The sequence below is a fragment of the Odocoileus virginianus genome, chromosome 30 (assembly GCF_023699985.2).
Source record: "Odocoileus virginianus isolate 20LAN1187 ecotype Illinois chromosome 30, Ovbor_1.2, whole genome shotgun sequence".
NCBI classification, from domain to species: domain Eukaryota; kingdom Metazoa; phylum Chordata; class Mammalia; order Artiodactyla; family Cervidae; genus Odocoileus; species Odocoileus virginianus.
Window position 1 is genome coordinate 5168793 of NC_069703.1, and position 12412 is coordinate 5181204.

Here is a 12412-nt window from a genome sequence, read left to right on the forward strand (position 1 = left end):
TTCCTAGTTATCATGGGTATATCTTTGTTAGCACATGCTGATTCAATGGCGGGATACAATAAAACCTTAAAATATTATTATTAGAGAGCATGAATTGAGTAAGAAGGAAGGAAGCAAGGGAAAGGGTGGGAGATGGCCTTAGATAAGAGATTAAACCATGGAGCTGCTGCTGCTGAGTCGCTTCAGTCGTAACCGACTCTGTGTGACCGCATAGACGGCAGCCCACCAGGCTCCCCTGTCCCTGAGATTCTCCAGGCAAGAACACTGGAGTGGGTTGCCATTTCCTTCTCCAGCGCATGAAAGTGAAAAGGGAAAGTGAAGTCGCTCAGTCGTACTTCACTGAAGTAATAAATATTATAGTAATATTATATAGTAATAAATATTATAGTAATATAGTAATATTATATAGTAATATAATAATATTTATAATATATATAATATTTATTATAATAATATTATTATATTATTATAATAATATTTGTTATATTATTTATATATAATATATAATATTTATTAATTATATTACAGTATATTAATGATATACTATAATACATACTAATTTTTACTATGTATTTTATTATATATTACTATATATGTGTTTATATTACATACCCATCTTTTTATTTTTAACTTCTTGGCATTTTTGTGAAAATTTTTCTTTATATGGGTCTTCCCTGGTGGCTCAGATGGTAAAGAATCTGCCTGCAATGCGGGAGACCCAGGTTCAAGCCCTGGGTTGGGAAGATGCCCTGGAGAAAGGAATGGCAACCCACTGCAGTATTCTTGCCTGGAGAATCCCATGGACAGAGGAGCCTGGCGGGCTACAGTCCATGGGATCACAGAGAGTTAGACATGAGTGAATAACTAACACTTTTCACTTTTCTTTACATGAGATTAAAAAGTGAAAAAATGTCTCGCAATACAGGGGTTAGGGAGTAAGAGGTACAAACTTATGTAAAAAATAAGCTATAAGGATATATTGTACAACATTGGGAATATAGCCAACAATTTATAACAATAAATGGAGAATAATCTTTAAAATTGTGAACCACTATACTGTACACTTGTAACTTACATAATATTATATATACGTCAATTAAAAACTTTTTTAATGAAAAAAATTTATCTTTAAAAATGATGCTATCTTTTAAAGTTCTATTCCACTGGAAAAGCTGTCTCTCTGAGACACTCATTTCATAATTAACTCTTACTTTTTATTTTTTAATTTGGGTCAGAATTGCATTTATAATCATCTCCAGACACAGGCATTTTCTAAAATGAGTGTTTCCCTCCTTTGGCAAAACCAACACTGCCCCATTATGCAGCTCTCTCACCGCCCTGTCCCACCGTCCTACTGGGCAAGAGCCTCTGGGAAGAACACATAAAGTCTATACCACCCTGGGAAAGAGGATCTGACCTGCATTTTCCTGCAGGTATGCGAGCAGCCTGTTTTTCAGAACGTTTAAGAGAGCATTTGCCATAAAGTGAATTTACAGTCTCCTAAGCCCATCAGGGCACAGGGGACAGGAAATCTACAGAAATGCAAAATACAGAGCTAACTACCAACCAGGAAGCAGAGGAAGGGCAGTAATGTGTTCAAGTCAGACGCCTCCACAGACACACTGGCCTGCCTCCATCATTATTTACCATCTGGTCTCTAGTTGCTTTATTACCAAAAGACAGAAAAAGACAGCCACGGATTCAACTTGCTCTGGCTTCAGAGACACCCCTATATACTTTAATACACTTCTTGGCCCATGTTGTGAGTAGCATTATTTACTGCTACTGCAATGAGGACTAGGAAGTCTGAGAAAAGAATGAAACTCATTTGCTTCCTTGAAAGGCTGAAAGGCCCTCAATCATCCATGTCTAGAATAAGATGCCCTCCCTTCTGCTGGGACTGTCTGTCCTCAACCTTTACAGCCACTTCCACTACCACTTCTCCAGGGTGCGGCCTCCCCTACTTGACACAAGATGATGCCAGACTTCCTAGGGAAAACACATTTTAAGAAGTATATCCATTCATTTTTGTATCCAGTGTGTACAATGTCACATTTTGAATGTTAGACATCATCTCACAAATAAGAAAAAGAAATACATTGGGGTTGAATAGCTTGGTACAGACCAGTTTTTTAGTTCTACAACTTAAAACTTAGTAGGAAACTGCAAGAATGATGGCTTTAGTGTATCTGGTGTAGGGAAAAATGGACTCAGTCATATACACCATCTCTTTAGACCAGAGCCAATCTTACAGATCTTTTTGGCACTTAACACGCCACATTTCATGATGACAGTTATCAGTGAAGAAATCACTCCTGATAAAACTATATGGTCACGCGCTGAAGTTCTCCTTTTATGTTTTTCTTCCAATGCACCACTTTTGTGAAGCAAATTTTAATAGTTTCAGCAGTATGGTGGCTCCCAGAAGAATCATAATAAAAGGTTTAAAAGAACAAAGAAAACATACTATCCTTAAGGAATTTCATGCACATTATTCTCACTCACTTGACACAAATACTCCTTGAGCATGGCATTGTTCTTTCTACTCTTCAGAGATGGATCCAGGCTCTTAGGATCACATAGCTAGTGTATCAAAGTGCTTAACTCTGCACTCCTATCTCCTAACAAGGCTATGTAAATTGATGAACTGGTGAAGCAGAATAGTCAAGTAGCTCTTTCCTCCCACCGGACCTAAAACATTAGAGCCTGTTACAGGCAAGGTATGAAAATGGTCTGCTTGCCTGATGTGCCTCATATCATCTTTCTGTATGACTTTTACAATCTGGGTAGAACTGGAATCTAGAACCTAGAGCCTCAGGTCACAAGGCAGAAAGGAAGAAACAACAAAGCCTGTTGCCCAACTGCATGTGTGCAATGCTATGAAGAGCCCCACCATTTATGATGAGTCAGGTATATGAACTTCCTGGAGCTCCTGGGGAAGTAGACAAGTGAACATGGCCTGACCCCCAAGATTCTTCAGCAACCTGTCAGTGTTACTTATTGATGAACTGAACCTAACAGACCACCCCTTCCCTGGCCATTTAAAGGTGGAGAAACAGAGGCTGAGAGATCAAGTGGTCTTTTCTGGTCCCAGAGTTAGCTGGTGGCAGAGGTGGGCAAGAAATCCCAACCTCCCAAAAACTCCAGATCTTCTAACTTCCAACCCTGTGCTCTTTACAATAAGCTGCAGCCTGACATATATTACAGATGATGATGGCAGAAATCATAATTGCAGCCATCATCAGCTGGGCCAGGGTCAGCAGTAAATGTCTTATATGCATGATTTCATTTAATCTTCAGAATTACCGACCTACAATGTAGATGAGGAAACAAACAGAGGTTCAGAAAGATTAAGTAACTTCTCCAAGACTACACTGCAGGCAAGTAACAGAACTGGGGTAGAGCTTAGTCTCTCTGAAGCCAAAGTGTGTTGTTTACACGAAATTGCCTTTCTCTGCTCACCAGGTTTGGTGAAAATTTCAGTGATTAAATAAAAACAGCTGATATATCTGCCTACTATTACAGTTTATTCCATCTACTTTACAAAAGTAAATCTTGAAAGAACACAATTCATCTGTCCTTTCTTGCCTCTTTAAAGCATCCTTGAGTTTCTCAGAAAGGTGAAAGGTCCTACTCAGAGTGTAAATCTGCTTTTGTGTTGCAAATGTGGTTTAAGGGTGAAAAGGCATGTTTCAGACATAAGGAAAATAAAATAAAATTCTTCTTTAAATAATGAAATTAAATCTCTTACATTTGGAGCACCAAGTCAGCCAGCGAATACTTAGATGTTTGCGTGAGATGGACCCAAAGAGGTGACTCAGGTCAGCCCTGAGTGAGCTCTATTCATTGCTCTCTGTATTTTCAGCACCACCTTTTTACATATTTATACTTAGAACGCTATTCTTAAAAACCAGTGCCTTACAACTGCTAAGAAGTCAGTCTTCTTAACAAGTTTCTCAAAGTCATCTGTATAGTTGTCTTGGTATCCTCAGGGGATGGTTCCAGAACTCCCTCAGAGATACCAAAATCCGTGGATGCTCAAATATAAAATGGCATATTATTTGCCTCTAACCTATGCACGTCTTCCTGTATACTTTAAATTATCTTGTGTTCAGTTGTATATGACTCTTTGTGACTCCATGGACTGTAGCATGCCAGGCTCTCCTGTCCATTGAGTTTTCCAGGCAAGAATACTGGGGTGGGTTGCCATTTCCTCCTCCAGGAGATCTTCCCAACCCAGGGAAGAACCCACGTCTCTTGCATCTCCTGCACTGGCAGGCAGATTCCTTACCACTGAGTCATCTGGGAAGCAAGTCATCTCTAGATTGCTTGAAATACTAGCACAATGTAAATGCTAAGTAATAGTTTCCACATGTAGCAAACTCAAGTTTTGTTTTCTGTAACTTTCTGGAAACTTTTCAAAAAAGTATTTTTGACCTGCAGTTGTTGGGAATCTGTGGTTGGCTGAATCTGTAGATGCAGAACTCATGGATACAGATGGGTGACTGTACTCAAACTCAGGATAACATCCTGGGGAACTTAGTATCACTTGGGAAGATTTAACCTCCCCAGAAAGCAGTTTTATTATCAGTAAAATGAAAGGCAATCTGAAATCCTTTTTACTCAAAAATTCAATATATTACTGCTGATTGATAAAGGAGTTCTGAAACTAACTCTTCTGTGTTCCTCTTTATTTGCTCCCTGCTTTTCTTCTGCTTCAGTTCCAGTTTGCTTCATTCAACCCAGTTTTTTAATTCACAGATGCTGCCTTACAAGTCTCTTAGATTTATTAGCAGCAGCAGAAAAGCTATTTTTTTCCACTCAAGGAAATATATCATTTTATTACGTATGAGAATACAATGCAGAGAGCATTCACAAGGTAGGAAAGGCATGTATGATAGATTGAAGAGGCATATTTACATGATTTAATTTTCCTTAGAAACCACAATGGTCATTTTTAGTGAAGTGATTCAAAATAGTTACCAATGATAAACTTAAAACTAGAGCTTCTGAAACAGAGCCACCAGTGTGACCAACATTGCTTCTCCAATCACTAACAGATGCTTTGGTTCTGTTGTGTTTTGTATTTTAAGATATGTACGTATGTACTTCACATGCGATCAGGAATATCTCTCTGTCCATCACTTAGAAAGGTAATCCAAGATCAATTCATTCTAAAAGCTTTTTCCACTCTTCTAAACTTTCAACATAGAAACAGCAATAAATCAACATACACTTAAGCTGAAGTTCCCCCCTAGAGCACTGTAGTGACAGTACAGAAATGTTTTCTGCTTTACCTGGGAAGAGCAGTGATTTTCCCCCATTTCTCCACACAGAATCTTCTTGGGCCATTACTGCCTCGGAGAGAAGCAAATCCTTCATAGGGAATGCTGGATGTGCCTGTAACGAACTATCAACCCAAGAAAACAGAAGGAGAAGGTGAAGCCAAGAGACCAGTCTCTAGAAAAGGCTGGCAGCATTCATATACAGAGGTCCTGGGGAAGAACAGCATACTGCTCACTGGTGGTAAAGCTCAGAAGATAAAACTATATATAACATAGACAGAATAACCATAATGTGTGAATTCTGACTAAGAGCTGGAGAATCCCAAGGAAGGACTGTGCATTAAAAAGGGAAAGGCAATATGTATGGTTTGTAGGAAATACAGCATCCTATACATCCTTTAACTTAGAAGCTTAAACCACGCATACTTTCCACTAGAGATTAATAAAGTGGACATGTCAATTAACCTAAGTCTACTTAGCATCAGTCCTTGATCAATTTGAGGTGAATGAAAAACAAAAAGAACTTCTAGGCCTGCAAATTTGAGACTCAGATCTGTAATCCAAAGGAGCTAAGATCCAGCCTACTTATAAGATTTTGTCTAAGCAAACAAAAGGCTTCCTCATGTCTGATATTTCTTTAGCTGCAACTAACAAACAATTGCCATGTATAACACCATAAGAAAATAATGAGTTTGTTTCCCAGTATTCTTAAACTTCAATGTTATCTCAAATTTGTGGAAAGTTAGATGGAAGAAAAGAAGGGACTCTCTATCAAGGAACTGGATATTTCTTGATAAAGGAGACTGAAGATTATCTGTTTCTGTTGCAGAGATGCTGGCCTGCAGAAAACTTGGAGGGCCTCTTGATGAAGCGATCAAAGTGCCCTGAAGGCAGATGTTGTTCTGAGGACTCTTGGATGGCAATTGGTACTTCCTCACAGCTCTAATGAGATGCTTGGACTAGTTAGAGATGTTCTGCATAGTGATGGAACCAAAGAACCATGCAATCAGAAGAGTCTGGAAACAGTGTACTCAGAATATGCAGATAAACATGGGATATATTTACTGAGTATAGTTAGCTATTATTAAAAATATGAAATTCCAACAATAATTAATGCATTAAAAAGATTAACTAAAGGCATCTTACCTGTAACAACCTCAGTCGTTGTTCATTGTTGAATCTTTCCACTGCAGCCCAGAACCACCGAATTACAATGTGATTGTCATGATATCCTATCAAACCAATCATGAAAGCCAGTATTACTTTGAGTTTTCTATCTTATGTCACTATGACACTGGCATGTCAACAAAAGACTCCCAGACATAAATCATCATCTTGGATTCGTTAAAGGTTATTTACAATTTTAGACCAAGGAATAACACTGTTAATGTGATCACATGAGTGTCAAAAGTAAAACAAAACACTAAATGGAACCAAGAAATCTGTTTCCATTTAGAGGTCACTAAATGAAGCTAGCAGAGAGAACAAGTGAGTTATCGTTAACCATACCATTTTTGAAAAATATAGTTGCTGGTATTGGAAATGCTTGAACCTTTCGTTCATTCAAGAAATAATTTTCTACAGGAGTCTGAGCAAACTCCGGGAGTTAGTGAAAGACAGGGAAGCCTTGCATGCTGCATTCCACGAGGTCACAAAGAGCTGGACACAACTGTGTGCTGAATAACAAACCACTATGCCAAGCACTGTACTACGTCTGAGGGTTGAGGGTACAATAGCAAAGAAAATAGACCCTCACAGGGCTTCTGGTAAAGGAGAGAGACATAAATCAAATAATTATACAAATAAACATATATTGCAAACTATTTTAGAACTATATATAATGTTGATATTTTAAAATCAAATTACTTTTTGTTAACAAAAAGGGAAAATAACTATACTACTTTCATTCTTTCAACATGTAAATTTCAAATAATCATCAACCTAAATGTTACTTTTATTCCACACTGTAGTAGAATTTAATAAAATGTCAACAGTGTCATCCCACAGGAGGATTAAGGGAGTAGCAGTGGATTCCAAAACCTCAGTGGAGAAAAATTAAGTTCAGAGAGAAGCTTGACAAAGATTACGGCACAGTTAGTGATTCAGACCAGCTGACTGACATATCCAAGTGTGCAGACAGCAGCTCTAATTCTGAGTCAGCAGCAGTGAGTCCTGAAGGGAAGGTGGGTAGAAACCATTTTCCTTCGAATTTTTCCTCACGTGGGTTTTGAGGGGACTCTTGCCTTACTGTTTACCATTTGATCAGTGATGCCCTTTGGAGAAGAAAGGGATCCAAATGAAGGGTAAATACAACTAGATTGGACACGGAAATCCAGAGGCTTATTGTCCTGCCTTTGGCAAAGATTAGCTATTCGGTGCTGAGAAAAGAGTTTTGTCATCTATAAAATAAGTGCATTGGCTCTTTATAGCTTTAAAGTTTTCTGACCCTTTGAACTGGCCCTTTTATGCCTCTCCTTTGCTGTCTGTGCCAAAACCATTTACAGAAGGAGGAGGAGTGAAAGTATCCTGTGGTATCCTCTACAAACAGCTGCCCGTGAACATACGGCAAACGGCACAAAGCCGCCCCTTCGTTCAATGCCAGCTAGCCGGGTTAGCAAACACGGCCACTGCACATCTTGCCCTCTGCCTGCCCTTCCGTCCCCCCAGCACGCTCTTCCCAAGGATTTTATTTGATAAGATTGACAATAAGCAAAGAAATAGGTACTTGATTCATCATAAACAGAGAATAAAAGTCTATCCTATGTAAACAGAAAAGTGGCTGATGTGATTGAATGTTATTAGAATCTCCTGAGGGTGTGTGTGGTGGGTAAAGAACGAGCTAATAGTATTTATGGTAACACGTAAGTTACATAGCATGTTGGAGAAATTGTATTTTAGTGAATGAAACTGGTTTAGTTAACAGTTATAACAGCCAAGGCCTATGTGGCTTATACAGAGGGCCGATTGGTAAAGACTTATTACAGCAACTGGACTTCAGAAATAGCAGCAATGGACACTGCAGTCTAATGCTGCCTTTCAGAGAAAATGGGCAGGCAAGGCCAGCCCAGGGCAATAGTGATGGACTGGAAGAGCCAAGCATAAGCCAAAATAAAAGCAACTGGGCCAATGTTAAGGTATACTTTTACTCCATAGTTTTAAAGTTTTTTTCCTTTAAATCTCTGTATCAATTTACCGATAACTGGAGATCTGCTCAGCTCTAATTTTAGTCTGCTAAGTGATTAATTCAGTGACTTAAAGCTTGTATTCTTCACTCTCCAAGTTCATAATTACTGCTCACCTCTTACATTCTAAGTTAAAAGACAAAAGCAAAACCCAACTGTCGTTTGTCATGACTTTCTGAAGACTTAATAACACTACAATAAATTTCAGAAAATGTATTTGTTCTTTGCTTGAAAGTATTGAATAAAAATAACTCTGGGTTAGCATCAGGTCCCTTTCCAAGTGTACTGATACAGCAATCAAATCACAATGGCTTCAATGCCAACTGCTAATTGAAAATTTGTACTGATCTATAGAATGCCAGCCCTAAAGCTTCCTATCTGGTGACGTGTCCAGTTTTAAGCTGCTTCCCCAGTGGCTCAGAAGAAAAGAATCCACCTGCAATGCAGGAGATGGAGGAGATGTGGGTTTGATCCCTGGGTGGGAAAGATCCCCTGGAAGAGGGAATGGCAACCCACTCCAATATTCTGGCCTGGGAAATCCCATGGACAGAGGAGCCTGGAGGGCTGCAGTCTATAGGGTCACAAAGAGTCAAACATAATTGAAGATACTGGGCACGCATGCAGTTTTTTTTGTTTTTTTTTTTTTTACGCATGCAGTTTTAAGCTAATCTTACAGCAGTTTCCATTTTGGTTGAACCTAATGGTTGAATTCTAAAAGGGCTTGTTCAATAAATTTGAAATCTGAGAACTGCATCTTATTCTATTCATGAGTTTCAACTGTGAATTACAACTGGTAAGTAGTTCAAGTGAAAGGTAGAAAAACTATGTTTGCTCATTAAGAAGTTAAGAGGGTGTGCCTCTTCAGGTTTGAGAATGAAGACAGAATAGGTGGAGTTTAACCAGTTGGATATGAGTTCCTTGATGCTTCACTAACAACACCATACAACAATTAATTACTGTTCCTATGGTCACATTTCTTCACCAACAATTAAGACTTATGACATCCTCAGATGGTGCGTAAACAGTCCTCCTTCCACTTGACAGATGAGACAGCTAGGGGAAGCAGGGCATGTACCTTGCCCACGGTCTCAAAGGAGAGTGCGTCAGACCTATGATTAGAGGGCAAGTGCCTCTGCCTGTCCTGGATCCAGATCCACGTGCTGAACCACTTGCCTCCCTGTAGTCTGAAACTTAAAATCCAGCCACCTATAAGTCAAATTTCACCTCCTCTGTATTCTGTGTTGTTTCTCCAATCACTCAGGTCTATTTCAGCTGTGCCTGCGATGACCAGTTCTAGTTCTCGTGCATCAAAAACAGATACCAGCCTGGCATCCACAACCTGAGGAATAAAAAGAATACAGGACATGGCTTAAGAACCTGGAGAAGCCTCTTTTAAAACTGTGAAGTTCTCTACAGATGTATTTTTAGTACAAGGTTGATGAAATTTTCAACAGCATTTTTGTTTTATAATTGGTCACTAATTAGTTCTTTTTTTTTTCTCTTGGAGAAGATTCAGTGCTTCAGTCATTTTCATAGTTTATTTTTATTTTAGCTATGTGGGCTTTTTCACAAAAGAAGTCACATGAAATACTTGTAACAACTCATTCTGACCCTCAGATACTATCATTTCACATACCGGGCATGAGATCTGATTACCCGTATCTGAGCATGAGTAAGATGCATGACTTAAATGTTATTAGTGGTCATGAAACTCTCAAATGCTATTTGAATTCAGGTCATTTTATTTCAATGATTTCTTGTAACAGGGGAATAATTTTTTCTTTTTTGTATTCCTGAAACATATAGGAAAAATCATTGAAGTGTTTAAATTGAATTAGCAACAGTGAATATAGCAAAAGAGAAATGAGAATACGGCACACATGTGAAGCAGAGGGAGGCGGACCCAGGTCCCACTGGGCTCAGCTGAGGTCCGCACTGCAGCTGGCGGCCCTTACCTCATAGAAGCCGCGCACCAGGCTTTCTGTCTGCTGCACGACGCCCCTCTCAATCCTCCACTTCACCATCCTCTCAATGTACTCCTTCTTGTTCTTCTCTGTAACTGGGATGTTGGCACCCCCTGGTTTTAATTCTCGTTCAGTAATCTGTGATTAACAAACAAAAAGGCTGACCACAAAGCAATATGCTTGATGTTGTAAGACTAGCACTAGCAATGAGCTGGCATAGGACGCTACCTGTCCCAGCCCTGGGCACATCTACAAGCAGGAGGTCAGCACCTGCTGAGCTGGGCACACAGTGGTACCAGGGAACACAGGCGCCAAGCTGATGTCTGAGCACCTCCGTGGCTAAGTACATACGTGCCACAAGTGCTCCAGGGTAAGCTTTAAATCCACAAATAAATCTTCTAAATGAAAACGAAGAGGTTTCAAATTCTGTGCCACTGCTATCTGAAGGTCTGACAAGACATTATCACAAATTTCTTTAGGATTCAGAATCAACTACATACAGAAAGCAAATATTTAGGTAAAGGTTTACCTTAAGGAAGCAGAATTACATTCAAGCAAATGTTAACTTGAGACATACTTTCCTAAATATGAAATTCAGGAGACCAGCCAGGTATTAATGTCTAACTAAGAATATTACTTATAAACCAACATATAATTTCTGAAAGAAATCTTTTAACCAACTCTTTCATCAATTCAAAAAAGAAGTGTTTTCAAGCCTTTGCCAAAATAGTGTTTACTTTCCCCCAGCTTCAAAACAATCCATTTTAGTTTTTAACCATGAATGAGAATTAAGTACAAGTGCCAACTGAGTATTTTAATATTCAACTCTGCGGTAGCATGGATTTTTGAAAACTATATTTTATATCAGGTACATTCTAATATCTCATGAGGATATTTTATTTGGAAGTAAAAAGATTGCTTGTAACTCACAAACAGTTATCACTATCTATAAATTAAAACATCTTAATCTGAAGCTGGCATTATAATAACCTTTGTAACCAACATTATTGTAACTGTACATAAATCTGGGATTAAACCACCCAACCAGCCACAAATAAATAAACATTTGATCTTAGTCACTGAATTAATCCTTCACCAACCAATAGTCTTCAATCACCACACACAATCACCATTATTCACACACAGACCTGCCCAAAAACTTCTTCGTTCACAGTGAACGTGAGGTCCAGGATGTCATGGATGTCGTTGTCTTTCATCCACTGCAGGCTCTGATGGAACTCTTCATCAAGGTATTCTAGATCACTCAGGTCACAGAGACTAAGATGACAGATAAAGAGAAACAAATATGTAGGCATGGATATTAGCAAAAACCCAGAGTCGTTAAGAAACACACTAAGAATTAGTGACAAGTACAATATCAACTAAATAGGCAGTGATTTCTGGAATGTATTTTGTCAAAGTCAGTAACCAGAGTGGTGAAATAATTCAGAAATGTACAAAATTTTTAAATCCTGATATGTAAAATGCTTTAGGAACCACACAATTTGTTTTATCTTTTTACAGACACAGAACTGGAGGTGCAAAGAGCGGCTGCCCATTTGCACAGCCACCCACAAGCAATGCCAGGGGTGGGACTGGGACTTGGGCTGGCAACTTGGGTTCAGTAATCTTTGGCTAGGTTAAACTATCTTAAATTATCATCTTCCTAATTAGAAATTCTTTGTACATTTCTATACTGTACTTTAACTTTTTTTTCCCCCAAAGACTAGACTCTATGATCCACATTCACATATATCCCTTTCTTCTTCATGGTTCTTACTCTTTCCATGATTCTGAAAACTGAAAGCCACAGAATTGCTCTACAGTTTTAATAGCTTTCTATATTTCTCTCTTCTTTCATCATTGCTGACAGAAGTTCTACATGAGATGGAGCTACTATTACATGTCCCTGTTGTAATGGTAGTAGCAACTGACTTGCTTTATTGTTTTGGAATTTCCTCCCATCAGCCCAGTTTCAAAG

At 38.8% G+C, this 12412-nt stretch overlaps 1 protein-coding gene across 5 annotated transcripts in view; it reads right to left on the minus strand.

The window, feature by feature from the left end:
• Positions 1-12412, minus strand: part of HECW2 (HECT, C2 and WW domain containing E3 ubiquitin protein ligase 2) — a 420734-nt gene that overhangs the window by 13296 nt on the left and 395026 nt on the right. For all 5 annotated transcript variants that reach the window (XM_070458479.1, XM_070458478.1, XM_070458476.1 and 2 more), the window contains 5 exons: positions 11580-11709; positions 10423-10569; positions 9692-9806; positions 6432-6517; positions 5298-5410 (listed from right to left, as the gene is read on the minus strand). In XM_070458479.1, coding sequence (XP_070314580.1) covers positions 5298-5410; positions 6432-6517; positions 9692-9806; positions 10423-10569; positions 11580-11709 — 591 coding nt within the window. The remainder of the gene's footprint in view (positions 1-5297; positions 5411-6431; positions 6518-9691; positions 9807-10422; positions 10570-11579; positions 11710-12412) is intronic.